Raw genomic sequence first — 20175 nt, 5'->3', positions numbered from 1 at the left:
CAGGAGGAGAGAGGGAAGATATCTGCTGTGCCCAGCTTCCCAGCAGCCTCAGGATGTCCACCAGAGAAGACATTTAGTGATGTGCTGAGTCAGTTTTACAGAAGACCTCTGCTCCTGTTAAATTCAGTTTTGTTAGCTGTTCACCTGTCCATACTCCTTTTGCTTCAGTCTGCCATTGTCTCAGTTACCTGGTATTAATTCTTTTGTAGGAAGCTTTTGGACACCGAGGATGAGCTCTCTGACATCCAGTCGGATTCGGTCCCGCTGGAAGTGCGGGACTGGTTAGCTTCTACATTCACGAGGGAAATGGGAATAGTGAAGAGGAGACCTGAAGAAAAGCCCAAATTCCGGAGCATTGTGCACGCTGTACAGGCTGGGATTTTTGTAGAAAGGTGAGAACTTTGTTTTCTTATTACAGCAAGTACTGCATTTAACCACAGTGTCTGTTGTTGAAGATCCTTTAAGCAGTGGGATGAACCCGAAGCAAATCTTTGAGCCAGAATTTAGGTTTCAATTTCTGCAGTAGCCCTATTTTTCTATACAGAAACCCAGATGAAACCTATCAATTTGTAATGAAATCTCCTGAATTTTGGAAAATTCTGGGAATGAAGTTTATGGCTTTGAAGCTTCTACACTAAAATGTACCGAAGACTGCACTAACATAAAAGTAATATACCAGCAGAGGGGCTCTTCTCGTATAAAAAGATTTACGTTATCTTTGGGATCAGACCCTGAAATAGCTGCATGTTATTTCACAAACTGTGAACGATGAATTAAAAAAAAAGAGAAATTGTTCCAGTACTTTTTAAAGAAGTGGTATTCCTTAATATTTTATTTGTTTTTTCAGGATGTACCGAAGAACTTCTAGCATGGTTGGTTTGGCTTACCCAGCAGAAGTGATAGTAACATTTAAGGTGAAATAAGTTCAGTCATTGTGGAATTTGAATGTATTTGTACTTACGCTTAGTGACTTTTAGGGTGAAATGAATCTGTTTTTCTACTGAATATACCCTAGCCATAGTTAGTACTACAGAGCTGAGCACACAGAACAGAGAAATTAATAGTTAAAAATTCACAAATAGCATATGATTCTGTTTATTGTTTCACTGAGTAGTTGTGATTTCATTTAAATGTTATTAGAGCAATAGGATAAATTTTGTATAGAAATTTTTACAGAAATGCAAGACATGGTTTTATCAGCTCCCAGTGGTATGGTAATCAGTGTCTCAGACAGCAGCATTTGTTTCCTTTTTAGGAAAGAAAAAGGAAACATAGTATGAGGACAGAGCTAACAAAAGAAGCTGCAGCTTATGGAACAAGTACAGTATTTGCTGTGAATTTAAGGCATTACTGTAGGTCACCCAAAAGGCTATCTTTTATAGCAGTAAAGTTCCTATGGCTATGTATGCAATTAAAAAATGATATTTCTTGAGAGTATAGTACCTCACCTTTTCCCCTGAAAGTCAAACACCATTACATTATTCTCAAATTGCTGTATGGCTATAGTGTTAATGACATTGCATAATAGCCTATTGAAAGGCTGGGTATTCACGTTAGCTCCACGAGGTTCTATAGACAATTTGTATGCAGAAAGTTAAATTAGAAAGATTAAGGCCTTTGATTTGAAGCATACAAAGTTGAATAGGTCATGTTACAAGTATTTTATTTGTAACTGGCACAACTATTTTCATTATTAATATTGAAATGGTCATTAATGTGTTACCTACAGTAGGAGTTGGAAAGAGTTGGACAATAAAACACCAAACTCTCCCCCTTCCCTCCAAAAACCCCCAAAATATCTTTTCCAGTGATTAACTGGAAACCTACTTAAACAGATGGAAATTTTATTTTTTTTTCTTTTCCCCTCATCTACAGGATGTTGATAAATGGTCTTTTGACGTATTTGCCCTAAATGAAGCAAGTGGAGAGCACAGTCTGAAATTTATGATGTATGAGCTGTTTACCCGATATGACCTTTTGAGCCGTTTCAAGGTCAGAAACTAGCCACAAATAAAAATATGTATGCAAAAATAAGTATGTCAAATTTAAAATACAAGAAAGCCAGTATATGTTTGAAATGTTTCTTTATTGTGCAGTGCAGTGCAGAATTTCAAAGAATATGGCAAATTGAACACTGTAATATGCCAATAGTTCTACCAAATGGAACTTCACTCAGAGCATACCAATTTGTCTGCAACCCAAAAAATTGGAAAGCTATGTAGACCCATGTCAAGTCAGTTTGGGATGGGATGTTGCTAGTGAGCAGCTAAAAGCTCTAAGCGTTAAATAAACAGATTATGTATACAACCTATTTACTCAGCAATACTGAATCAGTGTCCTAGCTTCATGGAAAAAAGATTCCTAATAAGGCAGAAAACTGTAGTTAGTCCTAAGTACTTTTTTCATGGGGTAGACCATAGTATGTTGCCCACCACTGTTCGGGAGTTTCAGCTGAACCTTCCTCTCCTAACCAACTTGGGGGATATATAAAGAGAAGGCGGCTTTTCCATGGTGTTTGCAGGGTGTTGCAATACAATATGGAGTACTTATAACCCACTTGGAAAAGCTGAGGTAAAAAATGGATCGACATGCCAAATCTATCATAATAGTACCGAATTAAAGTTTCATTATAGTTTCAAAATCCCTCCACTGCAGAACTCTATGCTCCTTTCAAAGAGGCTGCCTCACCCTGAAGTTGGTTTGAATATTTTAATTTTAACTGATAACCCAGACTCAGCTTTTCCTGACAAGCTTTTCCCTTCAATCTTTGGGTGCTTGAAGTCAGAACCACACCAGGGCTACCATTAACAACATAGTCAGAAAGTACACAGTGTTACTGGCTCAGTAGGCTTAAGCCCATTCTCTGTCCCACTGTTTAACTTGCAGGGCTTTTAAATAAAGAAAAAAAACCTTAAGGAAAATGTCATTTCATTATATGGGAAAATAAATGGGACTAGGTAATACCTGTGCTTCATACATTGCCTGCAGGAAGAGAAGGAAGGAAAGTCATACTATCAGGTTCAAGGAAACCTTGTCTCAGGCAAGGTAAAACTGCTGAAGAAAAGGAGATAATCCTATTGCTAGAGTCCTATCTGTCATGCCTTTATTATATGAGCAATCTATGCATTCCTGGTACAGACAGACATGAATGTCTTGAAAACTATTTGGTTGATAGCTCTGCAGTCTCTTGTACACTAACTACGTGCTGTGCATGGTGTATGTAGAGTGATACAACATCTACAAGAATTGGGTGAAGACTCCCTAATGCATGTAAGATATTAGATCTTTACATATTAAATTTTTCTTCTGTTGTTTGTTAACTAAATTCTATGGTATATTTATTTGTGGTTTATTTATTGCATGATTAGTTTTGCAGCTGTTGCAGGAAAAAAACCACTTATTTTAATATTTGCTTCCCCCCAGATCCCTGTTCCCAATCTTATTTCATTTGCTGAAGCTCTTGAAGTTGGTTACAGCAAATACAAAAATCCGTATCACAATTTGATCCATGCAGCTGATGTTACTCAAACTGTGCATTACATAATGATTCACACTGGTATCATGGTAAGAAATACTGCAAAGTTCAATTTACTTGTTTTCTCAGACTATGCTGTTTTGGATAAATTTGTATGTGTGTCTTTTCTTAAGGAAAAAGCTCCCTTGAAGATTGTGCGGAGATAGATTCTGAACTACCATGCAGGCTGTGAACTTTATGTCATTTTAACAGTTATTCCAGGCTGGAACTCTCCTGATGTGGAGGAAAAAGTCTTCCTTAAATCTTTTTTGCTTTTAATTGCCTGGGCTTGGGTATTATATATCATACTAAAAGAGATGCATTTGCAGGAGTGGGCAGGTGAGAATTTTTCACTTCCACATCAGAGCCTGGGAGGTGTGATCAGGCAAGGAAGCTTTAGTATCTGCTGAGGTCCTGGCCATTGAAAGATATACTGAATCAGTACAGGCTTACTCAAATACTCTGCAGTTGCTTTTTCTTTTAGTTTATAACCTTATTTAGGACTGCTCTTGCATACTGTATGTGCCTATAGTAGGCAGGAGATTGCATTTGCCTTGCACTATTGCAATATCCCAGTATTTTTTAGTATTTGCTTTGGGAACTGAGGTGAGTCTGTGAGAGCATTTTTACTCTAAATACATATCTTAGATTTAATACCAGCAGTGGGAGTCTCCTCACTATCAACTTGCTAGATAAAAAGTAAATTCTGACTGAAAGAAAATGGACATCTCTGTCAGTGGCCTTTTGATGATTTGTCTTCACTATGAACACACTTGTTTCAAAAACAAAAAAGGTGGGAAGTGAGAGTGTCTGATTTCTGATTGCAGAGCCATGAAACAATTCCATAAGACTTTTGGAAAGGAAAATTTTAGGGCTGACTGTAGATGTTTGCATTCAAATATATACACAATAAATGGCAGTCGTTCGCTTATGTTAAGACTTTTCTCACTGAAAGCTTTGCCTTTGGCTTCAGTGGAGACAAGAATAAGTCCCTAGGCATTGCAGAGTTTGATTCTAGTGTTCGGAGGAAGTGTTTTGCTTCTAAGCATCAAGTTTTTAAAGCTACATTTTAACACAAGCACTACTTGCAGAATGAAGTCTTCACCAGCCAAGATTCCTTTTCACATTGTGATATTTTCTTGACAAAGGACTTCCATATCAGACTGAAGCATAGGCTAGACAGCTCTTGCCAAGATGACTCCAAACCGAAGTTGCATACAATGTTCACCTATCAAAATAATATTATAATAAAAGAAAAAGCTTGAAGACATTAGATTATGATTCCTACCCTACCCTTGTCTTCTACTGTAAGATCAACTGCCAGTGTTAAGTGATGTCAGACGTGTCTTTGTTGCGTGCATACACCTGGATCAGCAACTTAAGAGGGAGGAAAATCCCTTTGTTGTATTCTGCATTATGAACATCGCTTTGGCCTGTCGTAACTGTGACACTCCACCCTTCAAAAAAGATGATGTCATCCAGATTTTCTTTGTGATGCCAGGATAAGGTTCCAGCTTCTAGAGCTATCCTAGTCAATTTGGCATGTTTAGCCATTGATTAAACAACTTTGCAACACACTTTGTGTATCTCAGAACACTGAATGAAAGAACCTGTTTCGTATTTGAGTATCTGCCATTCCACTGGGTGCACGCAAGAATGAGAAAGGCCTCTCCAACTCAAGCTTTGCAATATCAGCATCTTAACCTTGTAACTGCACTTTGATATGATATGGACAAGTATTTGCAGAAAAGCTTAGACTTCATTGCTGTTACTTTGCTGTAAAACCTCATTAATGTTGCAACACTGCTACAAAATATTCCTATAAAATTAGGCCAGGTTTTAAATAGTCACATTTAAATTGCTGAATTATGATATTGGAAAGTTCTTGGAAAGATATCTAACTAGGACAACACTTAGTCAAGAGTGCCTTCAAACAGACATAACTTGCCAGGCAGAAGGAGCGTTTATAGAAATCAATGTTTGAAAGAAGGCCTAGTGATTCTGCAGCTTGCAAAGTATTTCTGTCCCAAATGTCATTTGCAGTTTAAGAATGCATCAGTATCATGTGAATGTTCTCTTTAAGTTGTTGGGGTTTTCTCCTGTTGCCTGGTTAACCCTGCAGAAGCCTATTCAATAACAATTTGAAGTTTGCTTCTCAAGCTAATAGTTTTCAGAGTATGTGTGTTGTAATGCCTCTTTTAACTCTGCTGTACCTTCTAACACATACCTGGATTGGAGTCAATTTGATGCAATTCTATATCAAATTCCTGTGTGTTTTTTACAGACTGGCATGCGATTTGAAGTTCTTGTGCCTTCATTGTATCTTAAGGAACTGATACTGACTCCCAAATCTTGCAAAGAATTGCTGTTTTCCTTGTTCACTTCTGAAAGATATACTGAAGCAAATGTTTCAAAAAGCTGGGGTTTAGAAAATCCTTTTCACAGTTCCTGTTGTTGAGGTCATACATTTTGTATCTTTTATAGGCACCTTGAAAATAGCCATATTTCAGCATTTGCCAAAAACTTTGGCTAGTCAGAGTTTATGCTTCTCTGCAAATCCTTAGAGAGATTCCAGTGAAGAACAGTGCATATTCAGAGTTGCATTTAAAGAAATAAAATTATAATTGTATTTTCCAAAAGTTACTGTCTGTCTTTAGAAACAAGATCCAGCCACCTCAGATCAATGTGTTAGAAAGTTAGATATCACAGATGGCACACAATCTATTAACCTTCCCGAGAGATTAAATCCCAGATGATACGACTGAAATATATAACTCAAGCTTGCACTTATGAAGTCTTCATCTTTATAAAGATTTAAGAATCCAAGTCCCAGGGAATATATCTTGTAAGGAACTTTTGAGTCATCGATCATCTTCCCACCATCCCTTTTCTCCTCCCACGTACCTGTATTGCTCAAACTAAAGAAAAAAATGTCTTTACTGTCAATAAGTGCATTGTGAGACTCCCTTTCTTACTCCTTTTTTAAATTCATCATTGTTTAAAAAAATAGTTTGAACCAAAGCTCATGAAAAGTTGAAATGTATCTATTTACTTATAAGCAATTTATAATACTGGTAAACATGTCTCAAAAGAAGAGCTCTTTTCCAATAGGTGTTACACCTCCATGGCATAGTACCTTCGAGGAGGAAAGCAGGTTCCAGCTCTTCACAGTCTTGCAGACCTCCAGATACCTGCTTTTCCCTCCCCTTTGAGAAGAACCCTTGTTAACTGTCTCTCTAAAAGCTTTCTCCTGCTTCCTTAGAAATTCTTCAGCTAAAGTAGTTCTCTGATTGTCTGATTCAAATACTGATCTGAATTTTGACCGTGCAGCTCCAGTCTCTAGAATATTTGCTCTCATATAGTACTGTATGAAGTTTCTGTGTAGCCCATAGATACTGTTTGTAAGGAGTGCTCTTCTACTTATAAACACATTATTTAGCAACTGTTTTGTTTACTAAAAAAGCTGATCTTTGAGAAGGGGTCTTAAAGAAAAAGTTTCTGTTTAGCTTTAGTTGCTAATAATTTCTGCGTTTCTATTCTATTTGGTAAGTTGAAAACATTGTGAAAGGCAAGACTGGTCATGGCCTGGTTTCTTGTGACACAAATACGATGAAGGTCATCGTTTCCATTTTTAGAACTGCTTACAGTACATTCTCATTCCTCTGTTGTGACCTTTTTTTAATCTATATTGCTTCACCAACAGCCAGTACTTGTTGTTCCTCACCAGACTTATTTTGACTGAATGACCTATTTCATTATTCTCACATTACTTACGAATGTTGACTGTTTCCTTTCTTCTTCTTTGAAAGAAGTACTACTATTGCCAGCTTATACTATTTCTGGCAGCTTATACATCTTATATCCTTTCATACACATATATGTGCATATATGGGTGGATAAGGATGAGCTCTTTAGTACAGAAGCTTAATTCTACACTAAAAATCTGAAATATATGTGGAAATGCTTGACTGGCATCTGACTTAATCAGTCCTGTGACTGCGGGGGTTAATTATCATATGATTTTTCTGCCCCCATTTTTAAATGGACTAAATTTTCTCCTCAAGGATGATTTATCATTCAAGAAATAGAACTTGAAAGATAAAATAACAGAGGTTATTTTACAAACTGAGTGATATAAAACAGCATCAATTAGCAAGAGGTATAGAAGTGCACAAAACTCTAGGGTCTGCATTATATCGTATATGTGACCTGTATTACCTTTTGTTCTGTGTAACTGTATACTAGCCTTATGCACCCTTTTTGCTTTAGTACAAAGTATGATAAAATTTAGAACAGAAAAATCTCCCATGGACCTAATTTTAGTGCTATGTACACTGGTAAAATATAGTTAATGCTGATGTTGTACCTAGAATTTATTATGAACTGTGTGTATTTTCACTAAAAGACAAATTATACCTTTAAATTCATATCAAGTTTTTAGATTAATATACCATAATTTGGCAAGTGCCATATATGGGCTAGCAGATTAGATACTTCCTACTGAAAATTGCTACAAAGTATACCATGTAATTATCTTAATAACTTCTTATATTTTTGGCTGCCCATATTCACTTTGCTAGTGACCATAAGGATGTTAACTTGGTCCTAGAGAAATCAGAATAAGTACAAGGAGTTATTTTACTGTATAATACTGAAGTGTTATGGATACATAGCTACCTGGAATAAGACAAGAATAAAGTTTACTTAAGTTGAAGGTAATGCAAAACATTTCCAGTACTGTAGTGTTTAATCTGAGTTAGGCTATTATAGAAAATATGACTAAGATTTGTTTTTCGTTTACCAGCACTGGCTCACAGAACTGGAAATTTTAGCAATGATCTTTGCAGCTGCCGTCCATGATTATGAACATACTGGGACCACAAACAATTTTCATATTCAGACAAGGTAAGCGAAGTGGTCTCTTAAGTGTCATACCTGGAGTTTCCTGTTCATTGGTCTGAACCTCTTAGTGAGACAGCCAGGCAGTAGCCAGGTTATTCCTGATTTTACAAATTGCTTCCTTGACCTCTGTAAAGTTACTGGGACTACTCACATGAACAAAGACTGGAAAAGAAAGGAGTTAGCTCCATAGTGTATGAAATCATTACATTTTGTAGCTGATATGTCAAGAGAGATTTCAAAAAGATTCAGAACATGGACTTGAAAACCTCTCACCTCTGTATTTGCTCACTTAAATTCTGATACTTTCAATTAAAAAATTTCTGCACTTCAGGTGCTACATTTTGTTTCAACTTGTGTATTAAATGTACAGGATCCTCGTACAGAGGGAGAAACCTTCAAGTACAAATTAGGAAATCCTCACCAAGAGTCCTCTCCTAGCATGTTTTGACAGCATCTGCAGTAGTTACAAAAAAGAAATCTAGAAAGAAATACAGTTTGAAAGTCAGGCTCACTGTATTATCATGCAGGTGCAACATGTCATCCTAGCCTCTGGTCCAGAACAGCAGCATATACCTCTCTCCCTTAAAATATTTTCAGCTTATCAGAGGAAAACACTGACCAATCCATTACTGGGTGATAAATGGTATACCTGATACTTGGCCTAGTACAAAGCATCTTATTGTTCTCTCACACTAGGGTACACTTTGGTTTTAGTAACCTCAGTTGAGGACTCTGCTTTACCTGCTCTTAAAAAAAAAAAAAAAAAAAAAAATCAGCAAAGCCCTGGCATTTTCTGACAAAACAGCTCTGTGCTAGAAACACCACTACCTTGAACAGAAGCATCCTTGCACTCACCTATATGGATAAAGTGCCCAATGGTTAGATTTAAATTAAATCCATAACATACTTGTGCCCCAAGACGTGTCCTTCAATAATGAACAAATTCTAGATCTGCAGCTGAAATAAAGACATAATTCTTTTCTCCCTCAGCATAGTCTGGCTAAAAATAAACTTCAGTTTGTTGTTCCAAGTTCATATTACTTTTCTATTTTTGTTCTTAATATTTTGCTCTGAAGTATTGCAAAAGTGGAAAATGAATTAAGCTGTTAGCCTTTGAATTTCACTTGGGCATACTTGCAAACAGGTATTTGTTTTGTGATGGAGCTCATGCTTCCCTCCTAGTGGAACTTGGCCCTGGTGTGGCATCCCAGGGCTGTGATTCCAGGATTTTTTTTTTTTTTTTTTTACCTGAGAAAAGCTGGTTAAATGTCTGTCATAGTCATAGCAAATCTTAGCACTGTTTAAAACTAGCCATAAGTAGCTATGTGGTTCAAAGTGTGCTTCATAAACATATGTGATTGGAAAATCACAGATTTTCCCATGATTTTAGTAGGACAAGAGGAAATGGCCTCAAGTTGTGCCAGGGAAGATTTAGATTGGATATTAGGAAAAATTTCTCCACCAAAATGGTTGTCAATCATTGGAATAGGCTGTCCAGGGAAGTGGTTGAGTCACCATCCCTGGAGGTATTTAAGGCACGGTGTAGCGGTGGACTTGGCAGTGATAATTTAATGGTTGAACTTGGTGATCTTAAAAGTCTTTTCCAACCAAAATAATTGTACGATTCTATGATTATGGATGTAAACACATTAATTATTTAGGTAGGTTATGGTATGTTCCCTCTAAATAAAGTTTCAAATTGTGTTTTAATTTTTTAGATTCCTTGGTATCATACTGTACACATGGGTGGTTATACTGAATATACACCACTGCTCAACAGAACAAGAGGTTGAATTTACCTTATTAATATCATCGTAAGCTGCACCACTAAATCATCACACCTTTCTTCTAATACAGACTTTTCAGTTGACCAAACTGAAATACTCAGGAATAGATTTATCAGAACATAAGTATAGCAGAGAGGGGAGACCCAAGGTTGGTTAGCAAGTCAGATCAGATCTTAGGGAAACAAATTCCCCAAGAATTAATGAGATTTGAAGCTAAGCATGATCAAACCATACCGCATCAAAATTTCTGAAAATCTAGATGTAATTTTGGTATGGTAAGTTAGTCTTTAATTAAGAGGGAAAAGGTACTGTCAAGGGGTGCTAACATTATGGTAAGAGTCTGGCTTTAGGAAGCACTTAAACGCAATCAAATTTCAGCTTTGCATCTCTTCCATTCCTCATTTCAGGCTCAAGATTTGGCTGTTTTTCTGACAAAAGATCGCATTCATTTAAAACATATGAAATTGAAGGGTTTTAATGTTTTATTATTTACACATCCTTCTGATTATGAATGACATGGGCCAAAGCACATCTCTCTCAGAACAGGGGTAGTAACTTCTAAATACCTATGCTATGTGTGGAGTCCCCTCTGTTGGTGAATGCATTGCATTTTAAATGGTTGTATCACCAAAGAGTACTCTTGAGCAGCCTAATTAGAGCATTTCTGTTGCTCTATGATCCTATCTACAGTCAAGAAGCTCTAAGATCTCCTCACAAATCTCAGTCACGGTTTTATCATATAAATAAAACATTATACATTTTAAAATATGACTTTCCCACAAACACTACATACAATGGTATAATAATATTTTTTTATACATTTAGGATGGAAACTTTAGCAGTATTGGATACAATAGGAACAAGTAAACATAGTTTGATATATACAGTCAATAGTTCTCATAGACAATACACAGTCCTACCTTCCCCAGTGCCATCATCGGGATGCTATTGCAAATTCTGCCTTTTTTTTAAACACTAGGTCAGATGTTGCGATATTGTACAACGATCGTTCTGTTCTTGAAAATCATCATGTAAGTGCTGCTTATAGACTCATGCAAGAAGAAGAGATGAACATCCTGGCAAACTTAACCAAAGATGACTGGAGGTAAGACCTATTGTGACATTCAAACTTAATTCCAGTGTTTAAAAAAAATAAAAAACACCAGGCCATCCCTGTGGAGTCTGTTTTAAGAGTTCAAATTACAGGAAGAAACTTTGGCACTGGAAGGAGTAATGAACATTTAGAGCTTAGGGATGGCTGCTGTGGTGTAAAGAAGTACTGTTTGGGAGGCTCCATGTAATTTTCCAAGTGAGGTTTTGCACTTATGAGGCACAGAGTTGAACTGTGTGGACAATGTCTCAGGTGAGATAGCTCTTCAGGAAAACCACAGTGCTGCCCCCCTTGAGCTAGGTTACCTTTGTCTAACAGTGGGTTAAAACCTCAGTGCAGAGTCACACTCTGCTGCCAGCTTGAGCACTACCGCCTCTGGGATTTCTGCTGTGTAACATTGCACAGCATGGTCACATCTTGGTTAAGCATTAAAAAATTAATTATCTGGAGAGTCCAAAAATAGTAAAGGCCCAGAAGCACTGCAGAAATCTCTTTTGTGTTCTTCTTCTTCATCATCTTCTTAATTTTAATATAATTCCTGAAGAAAATTTGACCAGCTAAAGAATCAGGATCATGATTGATATGTCACAAATACTGAGACCTGTAAGATCAACAATGAACAAGTGTTAGAGATAAGACTTTCTCCATTATTAGAAAGGACATGTTATCTTTGTATATCTTTGGTCGCTACGTATAGCACTTAAAATATGAGTCTTCTGTGTGTTTCTGTAAACATAGCTATTATTCAGAGATCCTAAAAATAACTTTAAAATAGGTGGACTGTGAAGTGAGAGAGAGATGTTCTGCTTCCAGGAAAGTATCCCACTGTGAATGATGCCACCATGAATAACAAAGCTGTATTCTGCTTTATATTTTCAGAAAAGTATACATTTATGAAGGAATATGTAAATGTCAGATCAAATTTTGGTATGGTGTATATTTACAGATGAAGGACTGTTTTACATGGTAGATTGACATGATTTTACTTATCTTACATGATCAAAACACCTGTAAATAAAGCATTTATTGACTGTAAGTCTGCTGCCCCATTTGGTTTTCAATTCATTATTTTTCTGTAGCTACTCCAAAACACTTAATATTAAAATATTTTTCATTTTTTATTTAAAAAATAAAAGAGAGAGGAAAATAAAGTGAGAGAGGAAGTATACACTTTTTCATTCTCATAAAAGATTTCTTATCAGAGGATACTCATTTGGATTTAGTTATCATAAAGTTTGGATTGTAAATTTAGTTCTGGAGAAAGATCTGTGGGAGTAAATTGTAAACTTGTAAACTATAATTGTCATATACACCTAGATTTTCATTGCCAATATGAGTCAGCCTTGCTCTGCTTGGAACTATTTTGGGCCTGATAGTTTTGGACCTGATAGGTCTCTCCGACCCTATTTCTGCTTGTCCTAGCTATTGAGTATGGAGAAGGTGATTGCACTAGTAGACAGTCATCAGAGGCTAATATTCTATCCTTTAAAACCCTTGTTGTAGAGAGGTGATGATTTTCAAATCTTCAGACTTAAGTATGGTTTTTTGAAGCATTGTTATTTTTTCATATTGTGCCCTACTAGAGAATGCTTCCAGGTAGAAGGGGGCAGATTGTCTTCAGTTGAATTTCAGGTCAGGACTGGATTAAGGATGGCTTGAAGACACATGTGCTTCCCCAGTCCTGGCTCCTTCATCACTGGAGACCACCATAAATGAATATAGTTTGGGATTCCTCGCAGCAACACGCAGTTGCTCCAGCAATCTGGCTGCCAGCTAGTACAGTGCATCCCAGTTGTTCCCTTTTCTTATGTCACTGAGGAAAAGAGTGATAGGATGGAAACTCCTGTGAAGTAAAGTATTTCTCAATGGCAAAAGGAGCCTATGGTTTCCAGGTGTGAGATGTTTATATATATTGCTCTGGTGGACTGCAATGGAGTAAAGAGAGGAATGGGACAGATTGTCTTCACACTTCTGAAGCACACTCTTCTATGCATAGATTGCTCTGTCTAGTCTCCCACAAATGGACCCTTTGCTCTAACTTCTGTTGTATTTCATTTATCCGTGGTTTTTGAACCTGTGATAAACCACCATATTCCTTCGGAAGTTGCTCAATCACAGACTAGGTGTGTTTGCACTTGCTTTTCAATCTTCTCTCACTGTAACCCAGTTTGGATTTCCTGGGGGATTTTATTTTAGTTTTGCAAATTTTGTTTGTATACAGTGGCTGTACAGATCCACTCCACTATTATACACAGCTAGTGTGAAGTTGGTAGCATTTGGCAAACAGAGAAAGTAGAATTTATGGTCTCTCATTGGGGGTATTCAGTACAACTTAGAAGAGATGTATGAACTGACTAATAAGCTCAAGCTACTAAAGGAGGACACTCAGTTCCATGGTTTGTCACTTAACTAGGCAATTACAGTCTGTACTTCAAACAAACTGGTAACTTCCAAAGAGCCAGTCTGAGAAGCTGCACAACCTGTTGAAGTCTGATACTTAATTTAGAGGGTCAGTCATGGAAATGACAGTTTCCTGGTATTCGTTTCTAATAGCCCAAAATACCTTTTACCCTGTCATCAGATACAGTTGTTCGTTGGTGCAGTGACAGATTTTCTAGCCACTTAAAAGAGGCTCTTCAATTTTCTAATAATTACTAGAGAGAACTTCTTGGACCTGTACTGAAATTCATGCTGTTAGACTAAGTTTTGAAGTTTGCACTGAATCAAATTGGCAGTAAATTGAAATGATAATTTATTCAACTTTTTAATGTACTTCCTGGCACTGATTAATTTCTTGACTACTGTCAGATCTGTTTTCTTGAGTTGCAGTGACTTCATTTTTTTAAACTTTAATACCCTGCCTATTTAAACTGTGGTTCTGCTAATTATTTCAGCAAGATGAAGCAAAATGACTGAGAATGACTTTATAGTATTACATTTTCTTTTCTACATGTTAACGTTAAGAAGATAAATGCACTAATAAACTGTCAGCTTCAATTAAGTTTAAAACATAGGGTTTGGGTCTGAGCAGGGAAACACTGCCAGCATTCTGATGAGGATGTCCTTTGTGGATAGAGCATGTGACATTCACAGTCATTTCTCACTCTTTTCTCAACTCTGAAAATATCTTGCAGTCTTCCATATTGTCTTGTTTCTCTCACTTAGCACCTCTAAATAACTAAAGAGGGATCTCTTTTTGTCCCCCTTCTTTGATTTACCAGGCTTCTGGTGTTCTAGCACCCCATGTGTTAACGTCAACAGTTGTAGGTGGTCAGATGGTATTAATGTCTCAAACCATTCCAATCATAAGGCATACAATGATATATTGCCTGATTATATAAAAAAGACTAACAAAACAATACACATTATATACAACGCATAATGAACAGCTTTTCTTTCACAAATTCTCTTGAGAGTATTCTCTCTGAGGAAAGCAGGATTGCTACAACTTGCAAGTTGAACTTTATGTCTTCAGTTCCCAACTTGCTTTTGCTCATCGTAGCCTCTTCCTGTATTTTTTCATTAGTTTCCAGCTGACTAAATGTGTTTGTCATGGACAAATCCAGGTAAAGCTGGTTTCTGTTTATTGGTTAACTACTTTTCTGAGAAATTCACTGCCACTCCTGCTCTCTTGCTTATTACAGCATTATTCAAGTCATTTTTTCACATTGCCTTGCATCTATTTTTTGCAGTATCCTATTCATAGGACATATGGATATAGGAGGGCTAAGAGAGGGTGAGCAGTGCTAACTGTATTAACCCAATGCCTGTAGCCGTGTACTGCTTGATGAAGTGGGCAGAGATTTCTGTCCAGGAATTACCTATGAGACTGGTTGAGGTCTCCTGCAACGTGGAAGCTGAGATGGTCTTTTTTTTTCCTGGGAAACAATTTGAGAATGGTTTAAGTCCAAGAGTAATCTTCAGTGCAATCATAGTAGACTGAGCATTTGTAGCTCTAGTAGACCTTTAACATTTCCCCATCAGTTCTCAATTTTCCATCCCTCTATTGATGAGGGTTGGGGGCGCAGACAGGAAACAACTGTGGAGTGTAGGTGGAGAGCCTCTCCTTTGCTGTTAAGCAGCTTTTTAGTGGCCTGAAATCTTCAGAAATGTGTGAGAAGGACAGTGCTATATTGTTTGATCCTTATTCAGGTGACAGAGATAGGAATTAGGGTTTGTCTGCTGCCCTGACAGTGTGAGTAAACTGGAAGCAGCATTTTGCTTCTCTGTATGTCTTGTGTAGTAGGGGTGAGCTTATTTCTAATTACTCTTAAACGTTCAGACATGGAAAGTTCCTAGGAAAATCTCCCACAGAAATGGGAAGTGATAATTATTTCAGTCTTAAAAACAACAGGGTTTAACAATGCAGAGCCGTCAGTTTTCATGCAATGATGTTAGCTGTTCTTTTTTTTTTTTTTTCCCCAATGGTTTTGGCTGTATTTCAAGGGAACCGTGGAGGAGGAACAGTTGGGATGCAAATTAATTAGTATCTTATTATGAGGTCAGATAAGGTAAGGCATTTTCTAAACAGAAGTTGCTACGGCTGCATATTATTGCGTAGAAGTGAGAGGACTGAGTCTTTATCCAGTTACATCAAAGCATATCAGGAATAAATACACAAAAATCAATGAGGAGTATCAGTTTAAATATGCAATTAATTTGACTCAAAAGCAGTCTTGATAGTTTTTATAACAAACTATTCTAACAGCCCTAAAGAAAACTGCAATTTACCTCTTTTAAACAGTCCTTTGAAAAAACTGCAATGTGAAAGATCAGTGAGAATGACTAAAGTAGGATTCTACTGTTGTAATTGATACTTGGACATCCTTAAGATTGAGGGTGTGCTCATGAAGATACATACTACATCAAAGATTTAATGTGATGAATTGTTCCCAATATACATATAAGCAACACTTGCACAAAACTCCTCCTAGGCCATTTAAAAAGCATGTCAATAAAGACCCAGTAGACTCCTACACGGTCTATGTACAATCCTTCTACATCAAGGAAACAGAATTTTTCAAATCAGTAATTATTGTTGTCAAAATTAATGTACTTTCATATGCAATGAGAATTGATACACTTTTTACATGATTCATGTTTTACTATTTTCATATTCATTTAATAGAAAGCTGATGGACAAGCCAACATCTCTGACCATAATACCAAGATATAGATAATTTATAAATCCTGAACTTGTTCTGATGCATGAAATAGGCATTAAGATATTTTTGAGATGAAGGGTAGTTTGTCATAATGTACATATATTGGTATAATGTTGATAGTGTTTCAGATGTAATATTGGTTGCTCTTCTGAGTGGTGCCACAGCCTTCTTCCTAGGTTTAGTGCTATACCTGCTCTGCACTAATATGAGGGTGGTAATAAAAGACACAAATGTATCTTCTTGTGTGGTGGTAAGCCCAGAGACCAACTGTTTTTTTGAATACTCTGTTGCTGGAAAAATAAGTAAAGACTTATAATTGGTGATAGAACTGCATATAATTTTAGTTTATACACGAGAAAAGAGGAATTACAAAACAGTGTGACTCTGAAATGACTGCAGAGTGCATTTACTGAGGTACATTGCGTTCACAGAATCCCTTTAGGATACAATGTTCAAGTTGTTAATAATTTATTTAAATGCTTTTAAAAACATAATAAAACCCGTGATGTTGTTTAGAAAGTTATAAATTAACAAGTACTGCTTAAACAAATGTACCATAGATAGAATAAATGAATTGTAATCAGTCATTTTGCTTTTAATTATTCTCAGGGAGTTGCGTAGCTTGGTCATTGAGATGGTCTTGTCTACAGATATGTCGGGTCATTTTCAACAAATTAAAACGATGCGACATACTCTACAGCAGACAGAGGGGTAGGTTATTTTCCATTCTGTTCATTGTCTATAGTCTTTCAATGAGCTCATGTACAAGAAAAGAATTTAAATAGTTGCTTTTGTTTTGAGATAATTGGAGCATGTCCTTGAATTGACAGGGTAGACAAAGCCAAAGCCATGTCTTTGATTCTACATGCAGCAGACATAAGCCATCCAGCAAAATCCTGGGAACTGCACTACCGGTGGACCATGGCCCTGATGGAAGAATTTTTTCGACAGGTGCCATTTTTAAAATCTTTTCATAAATCTAGTTCAAAACCCAGTGGTTACACAATTAAATCTTTTCATAAGTCTACCAGCAAGGATGCTGTTGGTTGTGATTGACAAGCATAGTCAGTAGTATATATTCCTTACTCTTCATACATACCACTGACATTAATTCAACTTTTATGTGCATGAATAAGATGAAATTGTGATAGCTCTGTATCTATTTCAGCTGATACTAGGATTCTGAGTGTTGTAGCATTTTTTTCTTTCAATAATAATATAACTTGTCAAGCTGTTTTCATTCTGTAGACAGGATTTATATATGATTTGAGTTAAAAAGAAGCACCAGCAGGGTAGGATGAGGGACTTGAAAATCGGAAGAATTCAGGTTCAGCAAAGGCAGCAAAATGTCGTCTCCGTTTCACATTTCAGAAAGCCTTCCTATTTCTTTCCCTTACCAGTGCTTGCCATGCATATGCCACATATATCTGAAGGTTTTGCTTTCATAACAGCCTGATCCGAAGCCAGAGGTTAGACGGTATCATCCTGTTAATGCTGTGGCCATATATCCTAAAACAAAAATGAAGACACACCTTTGTGGAAGTCTTTTCATTTCTGTGAGATACTGAATTCAAAGAGAAAGCCCAGGAGGTGTTGGTGTCACTGCTGCCATTTTTTTACTCACATCACTCTCCCTGTGATGAATATTTGTGACCATACACATTTTTAACATAACAGTTACTGAAGTACAATTGATAACCAAAATCCAGTTTAGGTTTTACACAGTTTCTACAGTTACACACAGGTTTTAAAAATGGTTAATACAGACAACAGAACAGTATATATCTTGCTCATCTTGACTGTCATTATTTTGCTATATGTTGACATTTTCAAATCAGTTGGGTCACACTGGAAAAAGGGGTCAGAGAATAAAAAAGTCAATATGTTAAATCATGAGGTTGTTAGTCCCATCTGCCCCAGAAGGTTCTTGCTTGATTCCTAGAGGTTCTTTATATGAATTCATAGTAGGGAGCATCAGGGCATCCTTAACTCTGGGCTTTGCACTGGGGAGACACACTGGAGAGCTGGTGCCTTAATCTAAATAATGAACGGACTAAGTTTTGTGGAAATACTGAGTAGAGTCATGAGTTTGTGTCTGCTTCTGTAAATGGAAATTATGAGAATTTTGAACTTGAGAGGAAGAAGGAGTAGCAGATTACCCCAGATATATATTACTTGAAAAGGTCAGAAATGACCAACTGTAAAAACACTTTAGACACAGAGAGACAGACTAGACAGAGCCCATGGGACAGTGAGGCAATGTGTCCAGTCAAGTGGATGTAACATTAGCAATAAACAGTACCACACTGGTCGTTGAGTGCATAGGATCAGCTAATGTTTTAGTTATTCCTTTATCCTTTCACTAGAAGAAGTAACTGGGTCCCAATAATTCTCAAAGACTTGAGAAGGCATTTAACAATAGAATCAAATTGCCATGTATGTATTTCTGCAACTCAGCAGTATAAAATGTGAGAGTCTCTCAGGCTGTGGAGGAGTGTGCGAGCAACTGAATCCATCGTTATATGTGCTACCAAGAACAGCATGTGTGGAGTAGTTCCAACACATTTAAAGTGTGATGAAGTAACTGTACATATATAAATGCAGGGCAGACACAGTAGGTCTCCTGCTTCCTAGATTCACTGGCTTGGTTGTGCATCCTCTGGTCTACTGATCGGAGCACGTGTGGATTTCCAAATCTGTGTCAGCCAAGATGAAGTAGTCCAAATGTAGTCAAAACCCACTAATTCCTCCTCCTCTTTTCTTTAAAAATAGTAATTCAACTACTTCTACTGCCTGACAGGAAAAAGCAGCAGATACAAAACCTATGCTTTAACAGGCAGCTTTCAAAGTAGCGAGCACCAGCAAAAAATGAACATTCACCTAGACAAAAAACTTTGTTAACTGCAGCTAACGGTTAAAATATGTGTCAGTGTTAACTTCAGGGGAAAAGCCAAACAACGCTTTAAGTTTAAAAGCAACAACTACAGAAAGTGTGTTATAATGCCAAGGAAAATCTGAGCTACTTGTTTAAAATAGAAACACACCCACCCATCTCAAAACCTTAAAATAAAGAAATACATAGCTCAAGTCACTTGAAGTGTCACAGCTCCATTCTGCTCTCATAAGCACAATAAGAGAATTTGTCCAGTGAGTTCAGCACCTGGGCAAAGATTTTTTTTTATACTGTTTTGATCTTTATCTTGATTTTAAATCTCTTTAAATTCTAATGGTCAATTTAAATATCAATGCTGTGTCCATTATTACAGTTTACAATAGACTTAGACTTATATGACAATTAAATTTAATTATGTATTGTATTATATTAATTGCAAAGTAATTCATAACTGGGGTAAAAAGCTACTTGAAAACATAAAAAAAATCAAACTGATTCTTTGCTAGTGAGAAGTTTTCTCTTTTTTAATACCTAGTTAAGGGAAGATTACCAAATCAATATTGCTTTAGAAATTCTGTATTCAACAATGGCTGAAATTTTTAGAACTACTCCAGTTTATATTATATCACAATCTGGCTCCTGTATTTGCATGGAGATACCATTAGCACTGCTCCTAATAGTAAGTGCTCATGTGTTCTTCTACACTCTGAAGTCAAATGATGAACACCTGAGCGTAGAGTTTAGTGATAAAACTCTCCACTTCCACACAAAACACAGCCTGCGAGCTACATCTGTTCCTGTGG

The 20175-nt window shown here is 36.8% G+C and overlaps 1 protein-coding gene across 11 annotated transcripts in view; it reads left to right on the top strand.

Annotated features, from left to right (window-relative positions):
* PDE1A (phosphodiesterase 1A) overlaps positions 1-20175 on the top strand; it is a 163346-nt gene that overhangs the window by 116825 nt on the left and 26346 nt on the right. For 9 of the 11 annotated variants that reach the window (XM_054829572.1, XM_054829573.1, XM_054829577.1 and 6 more), the window contains 8 exons: positions 210-392; positions 848-914; positions 1876-1992; positions 3424-3564; positions 8319-8419; positions 11183-11308; positions 17089-17190; positions 17310-17430. In XM_054829572.1, coding sequence (XP_054685547.1) covers positions 210-392; positions 848-914; positions 1876-1992; positions 3424-3564; positions 8319-8419; positions 11183-11308; positions 17089-17190; positions 17310-17430 — 958 coding nt within the window. The remainder of the gene's footprint in view (positions 1-209; positions 393-847; positions 915-1875; positions 1993-3423; positions 3565-8318; positions 8420-11182; positions 11309-17088; positions 17191-17309; positions 17431-20175) is intronic. The other 2 variants (XM_054829582.1, XM_054829576.1) reach the window with 1 other exon arrangement.

This window comes from Grus americana, chromosome 6 (genome assembly GCF_028858705.1).
Source record: "Grus americana isolate bGruAme1 chromosome 6, bGruAme1.mat, whole genome shotgun sequence".
Classification (NCBI taxonomy): domain Eukaryota; kingdom Metazoa; phylum Chordata; class Aves; order Gruiformes; family Gruidae; genus Grus; species Grus americana.
This window is presented reverse-complemented; position numbering and strand designations above follow the sequence as displayed.